General features: G+C 41.8%; 1 protein-coding gene across 2 annotated transcripts in view; it reads right to left on the bottom strand.

Moving 5' to 3' along the window:
- The window catches only part of CCBE1 (collagen and calcium binding EGF domains 1), a 247,532-nt gene that overhangs the window by 37,651 nt on the left and 192,323 nt on the right, over positions 1-17,558 (bottom strand). For both annotated transcript variants that reach the window (XM_046672021.1, XM_046672020.1), the window contains exon 3: positions 2,330-2,382. In XM_046672021.1, the coding sequence (XP_046527977.1) occupies positions 2,330-2,382 (53 nt within the window). The remainder of the gene's footprint in view (positions 1-2,329; positions 2,383-17,558) is intronic.

The following is a 17,558-nucleotide window of genomic DNA, read 5'->3' as shown; positions in this document are numbered from 1 at the left end:
ATCAGCTGAAGGCCTTAATAGAAAAAAGACAGACCTCGCCTGATAAAGAGAGAATTCTGCCAGTAGATGGCCTTCAGACTCAAACTGTGGCTCTTCCCTGGGTCTCCAGCCTGTTAGCCTACCCTGCAGATTTTGGACTTGCCTGCCTCCATGATCTCTTGAGCCAATTCCTTAAAATAAATCTCTCTGGAGAATCCTGACTAATACACCACTTTTTCTGAAATCCTACATTTATGCTTTGCATTTTTGGGTAACAGAAACCTTTACGACTAAAGATATCTTTAGTAAAAAACACACACTCACACTCTGACTTATTTCCACAGATTAAAACAAATCAACTTGAAAAAGTGTTCTGGTGAAAAGCAATCGAGTAGAGAGTTAGTTATGGCAAAGTAACTTTCAGCACTTGACACCCTTCCTGGAAATACTCGGGTCTCGGGCACCTTAACCACAGGTACTCCAGGCTCACCGTGGGGTGAAGGAGACTGATTTTAGGCTGGATGTTTGAAACCACAATGCCTAACATTTAAAGAAATTTTAGGCATGTGGCATCCACATGATGTGTTTTTAACTAGGTTGAGCAAGGTCCTTAGCTGGGATCTTAAATTGATTGGCCTCAATTTTCTTTCAGTATCTGCCAAATTGAAATATGAAGGACACATCTGAAATATAAAGAACTGAGAAAAGCCAGCTTATAAAAGAATGCAATTTTTTGACCTTTGTGGTTTTCTCCGCCAAGCTCTAACCGATGAAATTGGCTGGTTGAGAGAAAGTCAGTCTTGGAGAGACCCAAGGCCACATAAACCATCATATATGAAGCGATTTCCTAACCAACCTTCCTAGAGCAGCTTTCCCAAAGGTCAGCTCTGGCTTAATGAACTCTTCCATCCTTCCACCAAAGAAAGCAATGCACAAGAGGGATTCATGTATTTCTAACTGATAAAGCAATTGCTCTCGATGAGATAATGCAGCATGAATTAGCTTGGCTGGGCTCCAGGTCCTTTGTAGAGATCTAGCTTCTTGGGCAACAGCGAAGAAAACTCTCTCATATTCCCCACCCACCTCTCCCCAGCCCTGGGCGGACCAACCTCATGCTCTTCAAATAGTTCCTAGTGTCTTCTGTGTGCTCTGCCTGGAATCCTTTGCAGCTCTCTTCCTTCTACTTGTCTAAGTCCTGGGGAGCCTTCTTTGACAATCTAGCTCCTTCTTGAGACCTCTGACTGCCCTGGTCCTCTGTGCTATGCGTCTCCTGGAACACTTGCTGCACTGAGTGCCTCTATTGCACATATTGCAGTTACTATTAATAACAACAGCCACCATTTATCAAGCACTTAATAAGAGCCAGCCTCTGTTCCAAGTACTTTACATGTGGTAATATTCTGAGAACGACAATTTGAGTCAAGTATTAATACTTTCCTGCAAAAACTAAGCTTTAGGAAGTAACTTGCCCAAGGTCATAGCTAGTGGGATGTATGTTATGGACTGAATGTTTGTGTCCTCCTGAAATTCATATGTTGAAATCCTAACCCCCAATGTGATGGTGTTAAGAGGTGGGGCCCTTGGGAGATGATTAGGAGATGAAGGAGAAGCCCTCATAAATAAAATTAGTGCCCTTATAAAAGAGGCCCCAGCGAGCTCCCTCACCCCTTCTGCATTGTGAGGACACAGCAAGAAGATGGTTGTCTGTGAACCAAGAAGATCTCACCGGACACTGAATCTTCGGATGCCTTGGTTTTGGACTTCCCAGCCTCTAGAACTGTGAGGGAGAGATGTTTGTGTTTAAGCCACCCAGTCTATGGCATTTTTGTTATAGCAGCCCAAACGGACTAAGGCAAGGTTGAGGCATGATTAAAACCCAGGGCTCTCTGATTCCAGGCTATCCACATCCCATGTCACCAGCTCGAGGGTGCGCCCCGAGGGCCAGGTCCACGTCTCACACGGCTGTGTCTCCTCAGTGCTGGGCTGAGCGTGGTGTTTGCTGATGATCATATGAAGGGGTTTCGAGTTAGCTCATGAAAAGCAGGTGGAGTGGTCAGGAGGACGGTTGTGTTCTAACCGTGTGTGAAACACTGATCAGGACATTATAGCCTCTCCAGTATAAAAACTGAAATATGAGAATTCCTCAATGCATGTGTACATGATGTGTAATGATTTAGATACAGTACGCTACATGTAACCAAACTGGCATTAGAAGAACTTACTGCCAAAAAATAGAAATCACACACACACACAGGTAACACACATACACTCCACATACATCTGAACTCTATAGACACCTCATGATTAGTCATGAATAAGGTGAGAAGACATCATCTTTTATAATACCTACCTTCTGGGATGCACTGTCCAAGAACAAATTTATACCCCTTGCAGCACTTTTTCCTAAGAGACAAACAAACAAAAGCACATTTTGAATGTGATAGGTTAGATTGAAAATATAGTTCTTTTCTGTTATTGGTTTTGAATGAAATAACTTGTGCCCAGGAAAAACTGGGGCATAAGGGAAAGTGGGGATGGAGTATTTTTAAAGGAATCTGAGATAAAAAGGAAAAATATTATCAATACCACATGACCATACCATCTTCCAATAGCAGGATATCCTTTTCACCACATTTTACATGAAATTAATCCTTTGAATCCTACAAAGCCAATTAACTTGGAGACTTCAAAATACTGAGATAATTAGAGGCCTATGGGATATAAGCAGGAAAAGGACCTTTGAGGCTGGCCGGGCCCCTCATCCTACAGGCCAAGCATTCACCTGACTTGCTAATTATGATAACAATTAGCTAAGTATAATAATAATTGGATAATTATAACATAATGGTTTCTAATTACAATATAATGATAATTAGGCAGCTAATTATCATCAACAGAAAGAAGGACCTGGCCACCACTTCTGAAAAATAAAATTGGCCATGAAAACCCTGTGAATAGCAGCAAAGCATTGTCTGATTCAGCACCAGAAGATGAAAGGATGCGCGAAAAGATCAGGCAGGGTTCCGCTCTGCTGCGCACAGGGTTGTCAGCAGTCAGAATTGACTCGAGGGCACTAACAACAAAACTATTATCAAGCTTGGGGCTGGAACCCAAGCATTCTGACTCCATTCAAGTGCCTTTTTTTTTTTTAAATACTTGTAACACATAAGGTACTAAAGGGTACCTAAATTATCTGAATTTAAGAAACAGCCAACAGGCAATTCCTAACATAAATACCCAAGACTAACATCTCTGCCTGAGGTAGAGAAATGGTGCCATGAGTTCAAAATGCAAATCTCCACTGGAAAGATTATGTCTGGTATGGAGTTCCGAGCTCCTAACCAACATAAACTCTGGACCAAATAGAAGCCAACGACTGCCTGAAGGTTCTGGAGAGTGAATAAAAGCAGGCCGATTAGGAGGAGAGATGAAATTTTGAACAAGGGACCAACACAGGGTAAGTCTGCTGCTTTTCAGGGCTTTAGCCTGAGCTCAGAGCACAGGTGCATGTGGGGTGGGAAGCTAAAACTCAGGGAAAATCTGGGTATTTTTTGGCTTGATCAAACGGAGGACAAAACCTTGGCAACCAGAGACCTGAGAAGTTAAGAAGGCATCCTGAAAAGGACAGCGCTCAAGAAGGAGAGACCCAAACCCTGAATAAACCCTGCCCAAGTTCTGGTAAGCCCTGTACCACGTGTGTGAGGATGGACCCGCAGCAGCCCAGCTAGAGAATGAGGACTTCAGCTGCCACCTACCACGGGCCAAAGACCACAAGTTAACTGCCTGCTAAAAGAAAAATATCGACACTCTTTGGATGAACATAACAGAATCCAGCATCTCCACAATCTAACATGTACAAATATGAGCCATTCTCAAGGGGAAGACTGTCGATGGTGTCAATTCCAAGAAAACCTTTGGAATTATTGGAGAAAAACTTTAGAGCAGCTATCACAACTATGTTCAATGAGATAAAGGAAAATAACACTTGTAATGAATGAAAAAGTAGGAAAATTCAGCAGAGAAATAGAAACTACAGAAAGAACAAAATGAAAATTCAAGAACTGGAAAATATATCTGAAATTTAAAAAAAAACCATCTTGCTGATGGGTTTAACTGCAGAATGGAGTTGTATGATGTGGAGTGAATTTGAAGACACATGCATAGAAATTATCCAACTTAAAGAAGAGAGAAAAAAATGATTTAAAAAAAGAACCACACCTCAGGGACTAGTGAGATGGTTTCAGGAGGTCTACCGTATGGTGTCTGGAGTTCCAGAAGGAGAGGAGAGAGAATGGAGCAGAAAAAAATATTCACAAAAATGGTTGAAACATCCCAAATTTAGTAACAGATATAAATTACAGCACACTCCAAACAGGTTAAATACACACACATACAAAAAAAAGTCTAGAGACATCATAGTCACACTGCCGAAAACCAAAGAGGAAATCTCAAAAGCAGACAGAAAATTACACATTATATACAAGGAAAGGATGATTTGAATGACCACGGGCTTCTCATCAAAAACTACAATAACCAGAAACAATGATATGACATCTTTTAAACTCTAAGAAAACAAACAATGCTGTCAACCCAGAATCCTATATCCAGTGAAAATATGTTTTAGGACTGAAGGTGAATAAAGATATTTCAGATAAAAGAATTCATCGCTGGCAGACCTGCACAAGAAACACTCAACGGAGTTCTTCAGGCTAAAAGGGTATACCACAGGGAAACTTGAATCTTTAGGAAGGAATGAAGAGCATTATAAATGGTAAGTAGGGTTCATAATGTGTGTAGACGCAATAAGTATAACAACTGTAGAATAAAAGACAGCAGAGGGTAAATGGACCTAAATGGTTACAAAGTTTCTCCATTGTGTGGGAAAGAGTACCACAGTGACATTTCCACTGGAGCAAACATTCCCTTTACTCTCCATCTCTCCAGCCTCCATTACTTTCCCCTTCCCTTCTCTCCTAGCTGTTTCCTTATAAGCTTCCCTTTACCACTGCCCACATCAGCATATGTTAACTCAGAAGCCAGGAATTAACCAGGGTCCAGTGAATCTGCAAACCTCAAGAATATACCCCAAGGTATTTCTAGTGAGTTGACTACAGTGGTTAAGCTATCATTTAAAAAAACTATTTCCTTATAACCATAAGAGAAATCAGATTCAAAGTTATTCCCGGTGCAATATCACTCACATTTGCATTTGGATATGCATTCTACGTGGAAGAGAAAGGGACTAGTCAAATACGGTGCACCAGCTCGGAATTGCACATCACCTGCAGCCTATCACACCACCTGTGTGAACACAGCATTTGTATGTTATAGTGGATACAGGGGCACAAACCACTGACTTGAGAAATCAGCCATTATTTGTGTCCTAAAGCAAGTTCCCACCTTCAACAAGGTCAGAACCTTCAACCAGGTTAAAAAAGGGTTTCTGTCTGTTTAAGAAGAATTTGATACCCTTGAATGTATTTTTTCCATCATATAGTAAAAAATAATTTAACAGCGTTATTGTCTACATCTGCAAATTAGTATAATCTAACTATATTATAGGTCAAATCAATTTCTGTGAACTGGTCTGCTAAGTAGATTACTACCCACAGCAGAAACTCCAGCAACTTCTTCCTAAGGCTTTTGCAATTTATAAAAATTTTATTAAATCCATCATTTATAAGTTTTATATGAAATTTCCTAAAAATGTATACAACTTATAAACATCACATCTGGTAAGAGAACATTCTGAGATACAATCAGGTACCAATCAGGTACACCACCACCACCTGATGCCTCCCTGCAACATCTCTCATGTGCAGTCCAGCTGTGATAGATAATCTTACTTCAAAATCACAGTAAGTGGGCTTCCATTATAAAAAACAGTGGCATTCGGGATGCTCCCGAAACAGACTTGAATGAAATAGCTAAGGGTCTCCCCCCTGCAGAGAGCACATTTGCCTACCTGTACTTGTCTACTCAACATAGATCATTTTGAATCTTTCTTCAGCGTATTTTATATTAGAAGGATGTATATGAGTAGATATACATATATATGTAATTTACCGATACGAATGATGCGTGGCAACATCCAAAGTTTTCCCATTAATTTCCCAACATCTCCAACGGCATTATAATTTTACATGCTAAGAGAAGCCCGTGGGGTATAATTTTATGATTATTATTACTTCTAACAGAGTAGAGGATCTACCTTTAGATTCAATGAAACAAACTGTGCCTAGTTTTCTACGGTTTAAGAAAGTCCAAGTTCCTAACAACCAAAAAGAAAACTGGCTTAATAGAGTATTCATTAAAATTTTACGGGTATTACTTACTGTATTACTTGAAGCTGTCCTACAGAAAACTATTAGAAAAAGACCTGTGCACTAGATGATCTGAAACTGACTGATTCATGAGAAAGTTGGATGGAGGAGGAAAAACATGTGTTTTTGATACTCATGTCTCAAGGGTAACACCACATTTAAACATATGGTTCTATTTGTCTGTTTCTATTTAAATGGTGCAGCTAAGGTATAGCCTCTGAGATGTTCGATGGCATTTTAAAGTTCACGAAATGGATGCAACCTTTACAATCTTTCTTTCCACATCCAAGACGTTAAACTTGGCATTCTGACTTTTGTGAACATTTCAAGAGCTCAGAATTGTCCACAAAGTGGAGCCAAAAGCAACCTGTCATTTACCTTTCTATGAAATTAAAATGATAACATGGTGATTTGATATGCTTTCAAAAGGCTACGGAGCTCCGTCAGAAGAGCTGAACTTTGGGATGGGCATGCTTTATTTAAATTCCTGCTCAGCTAAGAATGAAATTCCCCTTGACTGTTTTTTCTTAATTGCATAACTAACATCAGCTCTCTGCTCCAGGGAAGGAGATCCACGGTAACCCCCACCCCCCGCCCCTCTTCCCCAGAGTTCCTGCAGATAAAGCATTATTTTGCATGTTAAACACCCAATCATAAATCACCATTTAAAATAAACAATGAAATATTCCAAAGTATTAAAAAAATAAACACTGGCTGCACACATCATACCTTTTGAAAGATTACTTACACCATAATTTACGTATAATGAAGCTGAGACAACCCAAGTGAAATTGCCTTGTTATGCCAGCACGGACACTCGTTAGACCTCACTACAAACACGGCTGTGTGGTTTTTATCTTGAAGAAAAACAAACTAAGATGGGGAAAGCTCATGTGGATTCAGAGGAGGCAGTCCTTAATACGCTTCACATGTCATAGCTTGGTTTTCCAAATGGAAATGCTTTTCTCATTTCTTGGCAAAGGGAAGTGGTGATTAGATGGTTGTTACATAGAAAGGGCGACATCTGGCAATCAGGAAAGTCTGTGGAGGTTTCCCTTGGGTGCCCCTGAGTATTAACACACAAAAAAATCATAAATAAAAATAGTACAGCCAGAAATATATCCCACCAACCAAGTGTGTGCGAGAGCTTTTGGAAGGGAAAACTACATCAGGAAAACAAAGATAGAGATACTATCATCCAACTGACTGCTGACTGTTAGTTATCAGGTTCTAGAAAATAATTTAAAAAAAAAATCTGCCTACAGAATTAGAGGCCTAGAAAGAACCTGGAAAGGTCAAGGGAGTTAGTAGGCAAGAAATATTTCAATACTTGCTCCAAGGCAACAGTAAATTTTCCTAAGATTTACTTGGGGTTTCCTTTGCAGACCTCCCTAGACAGGCAGCAGATATATCAGATTTTTTTAAAGAATGAGATGGAACTGCATTTTTTAGAGTATTTTAGAGTTGGTGCCAAGCAATGTGTAGTGGATGGAGCAATGGCTTTGAGGTCAGGCAAGTCTGGTTTATAATTCTGGCTCTGTCATTTAAAGAGCTCAGGGTGTGACCTTGGACTCATTTCTTAAACTTGCTGAACTTCAGACTCCTCATAGACAAAATATGAATAACAATATTTGCTTTAGAGGGTTATCACAAGGACGACAGATAATATAATAAAGGTGCCTCGCATGGGGCCCGGTTTGGGGTCAGAACAGTGTTCTTGCTGCAGCTTTATGAACACAGCAAGCAAACAGCAACAGCAACTCTACCCAGATGTTTTCATCTTATGACTCATCTCTCTTCCACTTCTTATTCAATGGCAGATGTCACCTCTTCTTCCAAGAACAAAAAGAGACCGAGAGGGGAGGGAGAACAAGTTCTCATTTCAAGATGATGGAAAAGTAGTATTTCTGTCCTCTTCTTCTCTCGCAGAAGAACCCCAAATAACGAGAACACGAGGTAAAAATGCAAGCTCATATCCCACGGATTTAGGAGATCTCTCAAACTCTGAATCCCAGTAGGTGAACATGGCCTGGGGAAGGAAGGATTGGAAGTGATTTTGCAGAGTGGAGCAACTTCCAACGTAAATGCCTCCAGAGGAGGTTACCATGGAGAAGAAGCAAGCCAACTCCTCCCAGAGAGCCTCAGCAAGCCTTGAAATGGATACACCGGGTATTGAGGAAAGTGGAGGCCAGAAGACAGCAAGCTGGACTTCCAGGCCCCTCCCAAGCCCCAAGCAGCTACCCTGATACCCTTTGCCTACTGCCACAGGGAGCAGATGGTATATCCTTTTGGCAAACTCTACCCAAGAAGTTCAAGACTGGGACACCACGCCAGAGAACCCAGTGGAACGTGCCCAGAGTAGATAATCCTGCCCAGGCACACAGTTTCCAAAGGTTTTTTAAAGAACCTCTTCGATTTAATATTTCATCCTCAAACAAGGAAGCCCTCCCGGTGATGGCTTCTAAAGACAAAGGGATGGTGGCTTTCTCACAGCTAGTCAGTCCTAAATGAAGACAGATGAGATTAGGACACTGTGGAGCCCAGTTGGCATGATTTATTTTCACAATTCCAACCACGCTGTGGCATGCCTGAGACGGGAGTCCATAAGAAACTTCCGCCAGGAAGAACACAGAACACGAGTCCCTGGGGGCTGATATTAAAGGGCTGAGGATTTAAAAGCGGGCCTGAATTTCTTTGTAAAGCTCTGCAGAGGGAGGAAGCTTTCCTCTCTTCCTTTCAATCTTCCTGCCTTGCTGAAACTTTTACTGAGCTTTGCATGGCTTCGCGTGAGCTCCAAGAATTCCTTTTACACCAGATGCCCTGAGAACTGAACCCAGTAAAGTGACTCACCTCCCATCTAGGCATACTTGGCTTCAGCCTTTTAACCAGAAAGTGCTCCTCCAGGCAAATGCAATAATATCACATTTACTACAGCAATCAGTAAAGGAAAACTGAAAAACAAAACAAACCTACCTATTTATTCCTCTCTATATAATGTTTTACTGATAAATCTCAATGACAACGTTAAGAGACTCTTAAGGAGTACGTTAGCTATACCCTGCTCTTATACACACAATTACTGATGGTCAAGATCAAATGAGGAAAACAGTTTGGTGGTTCCTCAAAAAATTAAAAATAGAGTTACCACATAATCCAGCAATTCCACTTCTGGGTACATACTCAAAAGAATTGACAGTAGACTCCGACAGATATTTGTTCAAAGAGCATCATTCACGATAGCCAAAGGTAGAAACAACCCAAACGCCCATCAACAGATGAACAGATAAACCAAATGTGGCATATATTTACAATGGAAGATTATTCGTCCTTAAAAAGGAAGGAAATTCTGACACAGGCTACAATATGGGTGAACCTTGAAAACATTATGCTAAGTGAAATCACAAAAAAGGACAAATAGTACACGATTCCACTTAATCATAGACAAAGTAGAATGGTGGCTGCCCGGGGCTGGGGGAGGGCGGTGTTGTTGTTTAACGGGGACAGAGTGTCACTTTGGGAAGATAAAGTTCTGAAGATGGATGGTGGTGATGGTTGCACAACAATGTGAATGTACTAACGTCACTGAACTATACACCTAAGAATGGTTAAAATGGTAAATTTTAAGTTATGCATATTTTACCACACATACGCAAAAAGGTCAAATGAGGAAGGAACGATGCTGGAGTCACTCCTCTAACCAGTCACACCCTGGTCATGGTATCATCTGGGTTTTAGCTGTGTGAATTATAGAAAAAAATTAACAAGTGTGTGTGGGAGGGTTATTCTTAGATAGGGCTAAGGTAACAAGAAGAAGGTATTTATCGCTACAAGGCTGCAAATGATGATAATTTATTCATTCAACAAACATCATGCATCTAGACAAAAGGCAGCGAAGTCGAGTCCTGGGCCTTGGAGATGTACCTTCTGGGTTTGAATACAGGCTGTGCTGCTTTCCAGCTGTGGTACCTTAGATAAGCGACTTAAAGTCCCTCTAACTTGATGTCCCCATCTGTGGGCCCCTACCTCACTGGCTTGGTGTGAGCGTTCAGCGAGTTAAAATGCAGTCAGACCTTAGTACAGTGCTGACAAACATTAAGTCCAGCAGAAAATGTAGAAAGAAATGTACTGGTTTTCCTGCCATGTCCCCGCACGGACGCCCATCTTCAAGGACCCTGGAGTGTTGAAGAGGGGGAGCGTCAGGACATCAGCAGCCCCACCACAGTTGACTCCCTGTTGGCTTGTAAGGGAGAAGCAGCCGGTGCTGACTGATACAATACAAGGGCTGGTATCTTGGTCATATTTTTTTCTGTGGTCTCTCCTGCTTACAGACGATTTTATCAGATAGCAGGAGAAGTGAAACCCTCTCAGGCTCCTGAGCATTCAACCTTCCTATGATGAGCGCAACATCCGTTCTCAGCGATGAAGTGCACATAACTGGCTCTCCTACTGTTTACTCAAAGCTGGCTCAGGAGCACATGGGACGCATGGACAACAGCCTAGGCTGCAGGGCTGAGAACTGAGGTGTGCGGGCACCTTCACAGGACGTTTCTTTCAGCTCCTCCCATCTCCCTTGCATGTGAGCGTTCCTTAGACTCAGGGTCAGGGGTCTCTGCCGAGGGCCGGCCAGAGCACAGAGGGGTTCTGGAGACAAGAAGTGGGATCAACTTCCCTTCCGCAACTGTGCCAATGTGGGACACTCCAGCTTCTTCCCACACAGCTTTTTCATCCTTCCTTGCAACCTCAAACGAGTTTTCTATCTCATCAATCCTCATTGTCTTGTTTGCAGGCTGCCTCTCCCTAATTCAGATGAGAAGTTGATCATTTTTGAAACACACACGCACAAAATTTAACACATTGAAAAAGGGAGTTTGGTATTATCTTTGCAAAAAGCAAAATAAAATTCTATCTCTATATGTAGGGAGATATTTTTATATTAAAAAACAAAGATTAGGTTGGGTATTTGTGGTTCTCTTTATGTGGGTGAGATAAAAAATGTACCTTATGTTCTTTTTTGTGTGTTTTCTGATTTTTACATAAGGAGCACATACTGATTTTGTAATAAGAGATAAGAAATATTGTAACAAAATAAAGGGATCTTTAGGGATTTTCAGGGTGTTTTGGTATATTTCTAACACCAGGCTTGGCAACAGTTTCAGAAACTTTCGGTTTTGAAAGTTGGTTAAGGAGTAATGTTCATGAGCACGTTTAAGCGTAACTGCACACAGGCCCCCATCAGGATTTACTTCACCTAGAAACTGATGATTTACATTTTGGACAAACTTGGCCAAGTAGATTTCAGCCAAACTGCTTTTGATCAAGTCACCTGGAACCAATATATGGTATTCATTAAGAAACTGCTTTCAAGATTTAGTGTAACATTTAGTAGAATGTTCATTCTTACTTTTTCACCTCAAATAACCAGTTTAGTAGGAGTCTGCCTTAGAATGTTAATAGAGCAAGTTTCTCCATTTGTGAGACACATTTAAACCAATAAATCTGGGCTCACGTTTATTCCCATGGTTGCTAATCTTCAGAAGTACTGAGAGCTGTGAATCATGTCTTACCCTCTGGGTCATCATCCATGGACAGTGCATGGAAAATGGAGACATCCTTGCACCACTATGGTTCACCGTATGCAGGGACATCGTGGGACCCAAAGTCCTAGTCACTGGTTTATTTTGATTCTATCCTTAACTCTCTAAGCATTCCAGGAACACCTGAATGGTTATTAATAATACGCTACAATGGCCTTCATCAAGAAAATCCTATCTTCAAGCATCGTATTTATAAACTGAGCCATACAACAAGTCATCTACTGTGGCCACCGAGGTACCCCTGGAAGTCTCCTGCCAGCTCCTCTGCCTTCTCCTCCCACTCTGGGTTCTCTCTGCAGCTCAGCCATTGTTTCCTCAACTCCGTTCTCCTCCAAAGGGTGGATCCAGCCTCAGGATTTCAACTCTCACCTCTCTGCTTGTGACTCCTAACCTGCAAACTTGCGAGCATCTTAATTGCCTTCGCTTTGCTTGCTCGTATCTTCCAAGTTTTCTATCATTACCAAGTATTCCTTTTATAATGAGAAAACATTGCATTTAAAAACTAATAGAAAAGATTAATTTCTGACTACCAAAGTGGAATAGAATAGCATCCTTAACTGAGCCAGGGCTCAAAGGCAAATAATCCACAAGTCTGTTTTAAAATATCACCTTCTATTTTTTTCTTACTAACTCCCCAAATTGCCCACAATGGCTGCCTTTTCTGAAGGTCATTACTGTGGCAGAGATAGCTAGCTGTTCCCCCGTACCTACTTTCCCTTTTTATCTACTATAACAAAAACCTAGATTATAGCTGGGTACACAACCACCCAGAAAAATGGAAATATTTCCCAGCTGTCATCCACCAGGTAAGGCCTAGCGAATAAGCCTGGCCAACGGGATGTCAGTAGCCGTGGTGTGTGCAACTTTCAGGTGCCACCCTTAAATGGAAGGGACACATACCCGCCGCCCTTTCACCTCCCCATGAGTGGGAATGTGAACATGATGGTGGTGAGCCATGTTAGAAGATGAGATCAACACCTTAGTGATGGGTGGGTCAACATACAAGGAGCTGAGTCCACGATGCTGTCCAGCTACCGTACAAGCTAAGGATGCCTGACAGTTTTGTATAAGAGAAACAAACTTCCACCTTGTTCAAGCTATTACTTTTGGTTTCAGTTATAGGAACCTAATACAGCCCCACAGCTAAAATAACTGAAGGAAATTAATCCCTGGGAGAAAGGCTACTGAAATGCAAGGTTGGTAAGCCAGAGGGGCCTGGAGAAGACCTGGCCTTTTATTTTGCTCGAGTAACGACTGAGCCTGGAGCTCCTGAGGCTTATGAAATGCTGATCCTTGAAATATAAATGTGTGGAAGCTTGCTTGTAAATTATCCGAAGCTGAAGAACTCCCTGCTTTGACAGGGCTGCCATTCTCCTCTCCACACAGTGGGCAGAGATTCACTGGCACTCAGACCCTTTCCTGCACTTCACCCTGTAAATGAGGGATTTCCAGAAAGAGCTCAGTACAGGAACATGTAAATACAATTTGCTGATTCAGATTTTCGCCTACAGGCCAGCTACTTGGGCATTAAGTGAGGAAGTCTTAGAGAATCTTCCTTGTAATGACTTTGAAAGACAGAATGGATCCAATCTTAGATCGTCTTTCTTAGGTTAATTAATCAGAATGTGACAAACATATCCCATTCCTCACATGCATAAAACTCTTATGGAAAACGAAATACAACTGATAGTAATTCAGGTCTAAGTCACCGGAGGGAGAAATTCATACAACACTGAAGTGGGATTTCTACCTCCAAATCACTTGCAGATGAGAGCAGGAATTTTCTATTTGTTTTAGATACCAAACTATATAAATAATGATGCAATATCACAGTACAAATTTCAGTTCAGATTAGTTAAGAACTGGAAGCATTAAGTTTGACTTAAATTCAACCAACACTTAATTGAGAGCTTACTACAGGCCAAGCCAAGCATTTTCCATAGATTATTTAATTCTCATAACCATCCTTTTTTACAGATGGGAAAACTGAAGCACAGAATGTTTAAGTAACTTGTTCAAATTAGGAGCTGAGCTGGACATGAACCCAGGCTACAGGACTCCAGAGGCCACCTCTTCCCTCAACTGAGTGTTACAGGAGATAACAGAGATGATTCAGGTTTGTATTTGGTCCTTGAAGACAATCAACGTGGGAGAAATGTATACACACAGCTACAGATAACACAAGACTGCATTAAAAGCATCATCACACAAGTACAATGTGTTCTCAGAGGAAAGAGCATGAACTCAATTTTATGGGCTGCAGAAATGTGTGGCCCGCTGGAGTTGCTCCTGCCCCAGAAAGATGCATCAGGCCGCACATAAAAGGGCGCCCACCCTCACTACCTACCAACGTGGCCCCAAATCCAGTTTTTCTGTCTTGCATTTGCAGCTTCCCTCTGGGGAAAAGATCTCCTCAGACAACCTATAGGACGTGTCTCGTAAGCCTGAACCTTATTTAATCTGTGGCTCAGAGAGCCTCAGTATAGGCCCAGAGGAGAGGTTTGAAAGAAGAGACTGCAGGCAGAGCAGTTAAAAAGCCTACTGAAATATTTCAGGCAAGAGATTAAGGGGGTCTAAAATAGGGTAGCAGGAACTGAAAAATGAGGACAGATCTTAAAGAAACTTAGAGGCAGACTATATAGGATTTCCTAGCACACTGGATGTAGAGAATAAGAAAAACAGAGAAGTCCAAGACTAGAGATTTATTTTAGTGTAGCTGCCTAGAGGATGAGGTCACCATTAACTAATGCAGGTTACAAAGATTTTTACAGAAAAGATTTTTATAGTACAAATTTGGAGATGACCGGAAGGTTATCAATTATATTTGGTTTGAACATAACATATAGGGCGAGGCAAAGGTGGAGGTGTGCTAGAAATGTCTTCAGAGGGACAGGTGAGGCTGAGCATTGGCTAAAAACCCCTGGGGAGGGCGTGAGCCAAGGACATGGTTTGGGGAGATGTTGTCCTGAAAGAACTGGGCTAAGTAAGGAAGCCAGAGAGAAAGGACAAAAGGACCAGTTGGAGAAGTGATATCCAAGAAGCCAACCAACCGGCTATATGACAAGCCACTGTCCTACTCTGGGACTCTGCTTTCCACTCTGGAAAAAAATGGCCTTGGACTAGGGTGATGCTTAAGGTCTTCCCCAACTCAAAAACTCCCTGGTTCTTGGGGTGATGAAAATGTTCTCTCTCTTCACTGTGGTGGCAGTTACATGAAGTTTACTTTGTGAAAACTCACTGAGCTGTACAATTAAAACTGGTGCATTTTATTGGATATAAATTATTCTTCATTGAAGTTGATTTTAAAAATTCCTTGGCTCCAGGTTAATAATTTTCCATTTCATGCAAAATTATTGATAGTATGAAATATTCCGTATATGAGTATTTTCTCATCAGAGAAAAAGACAGGTCAAAAGAGGCATACCCTCAATCCCCAGAGGAAAGAAAAAAACGAGATGAATGAGAAGAAACTGTTTTAAGAAATTAGTCCCTGATCATTCCACACACTGATGTGAGTGAGCAGATGTCTTGAAAGTGTTTTGCAAGCACACGGGGAAGTAATGAGAATGTCTGGTGGACTCTCAGACATGGCACATGCGGTAGGTTCTTTAAGACAGCCCAAGAGCCACAGGGAAGCAATGCAGCTCCTGGGACCTGTGCTCACAGGTGGTAACGACCTCTAGACAATTTGCTCAAGTGGTGCTGCTCAGGAGTTTATAACATGTCAGTCAATACATGGCTAAACTCAACAAGGATTTCTAAGGTACAGGAGTGGATGTTTCTGGTGCAAGGTATACCCACTTTTAAAACAACTTAAGCTCCTTCGTATCTGAAGCATCATTTAATTAGGAGGGAGAGGCTGCCCACCTCTCTATATTGAGTCTACTATGAAGTCTGTCATTTATCATGATTTTTTGCCCTTTTGCAAATTTTAAGAGAAAGTGCCTTAGAGTAATAAGTCTGATCCCTGACAACAAGGTATAGTTTGGGGCTCTATGATAAAGAAAACTCTACAGAAAATCTTACGGTCACAGGAGGATATGCACATTTCTACCATCATACATGCCACACTCTATCTCTGCTAATTGACCATGAACTCCTCTAGGGCAGGAGTCTTAGTTATCCTGAGCACCTAGTCCAGTGTCTGAAAGAACACAGATGCTCAAAACAGTTTGGGTGAATTGAAACTTGGCTAGAACTCTTTCCTTGGGAAGAATCTATCCAAGATGGTATTTACAACTATACAGATTATGACTATCTTCTCTTTCTCTCCTTTTTTAACTTTTGTTTCATCTTTTCTGACCTCCTGTGGTCATTCTTCCCTTCTTTATCCTTTTCTGTATTTCTGATTTTCTGGAATCAGGGACTGGAAGGAGTAATGGACAGAGAGTAAGGAGTGTGTAACCCCAGTAATGTTTCTTGCAAGAAATGATAACAAATTGATGGCCTTTACCATGTTCTGCCTTCTGAGGCTGAAAATACTCAACTTTATCTGCAGTAAATAATATGTGCTCTGCCCTTTGTGATGAAGAATGGGAGATTCAGGCAGTCTAGGCAAGTTGTTTCAGACTGTTCACTGGTGAAGCTGGAGCCAGAATCCAGGGCTGGCTTGGCAACTCAGCCACCTTGTCTAGGCTAAGAAGTTGTCCTTGGATGTTAATATTGGATCCTGAGTAGAAACACAGGCCTCTGCATTTAGGAGACCTGGATGAATCAAAACGGTTAATAAGAGTGATACCAGCATCACGGCAGAGTGAGCTCTTCCTTTAAGACTTTCCCCACTAAGACACAATGAAAAGGACATTCATAAACCAACAGAGGACATTTACACAACACAAAAAATTTCAGAGAGCCACGCAGCCATACCTCTGAAGGTGGAGGGGCTGGACCCCCCAGGAGGCAGCAGAAGGAGGTAAGGGGATCTCTTCTCCCTCCCTGAATGGCAACAACCTAGGGTGTGGGACCACATGTGGCTCTGAGAGGAGAGGGGAGAGAGGTCAGCCTTCCATGGGAATGCCTTTGCTTTGAGTTGCCTCCCACCCTGCAGGAAAGCTCCACGCCGAGGAGGCTAAGCAATCACAGGGGTGTATTCACCAAGCCAAGCAGCCCGGGGGGGCAGACAGTGAGGACAGAAGGGGAGCACCCCTGGGATCATGCATGCGAAAAAAAAGTGCCGCTCCTTCCAACTGGTGCATCAGGCCAGAGCAAGGGACTCCTGCTAGAGCACCAGCACATACATGTGTAAAGCAGTGGCAGCCAGCAGGAAAATGCAGACAGACTTTCAGCACAGCTTCCAAAGGACAGGTACAGCTGCCAGGGATCGCAGTGGGCTCAGAATACATGGCTTCTTCCCCTTCCCCCCCAAGCAGTGGCAGGTAGAATCTGTGACCAAATACTACCACTATGTAAAGGCACAAATCCACCCCATCAAACAGTATGAAGAGGTCAATCAATACTCCAGACCAGAAGGAAATGACAGGCACCCAGAAATTAATCCTGAAGGCACAGAAATTTACAATCTAAATGACAGAGAATTCAAAATACCTATCATAAAAAACTCAATGAGTTACAAGAAAACTCAGACAGTTCAATGAAATCATGAATAAAATTAATGAACAGAGGGAATTCTTAACAAAAGAGAATGAAACTATAAAGAAAAACC

This window comes from Equus quagga, chromosome 9 (genome assembly GCF_021613505.1).
Source record: "Equus quagga isolate Etosha38 chromosome 9, UCLA_HA_Equagga_1.0, whole genome shotgun sequence".
Lineage (NCBI taxonomy): Eukaryota > Metazoa > Chordata > Mammalia > Perissodactyla > Equidae > Equus > Equus quagga.
This window is presented reverse-complemented; position numbering and strand designations above follow the sequence as displayed.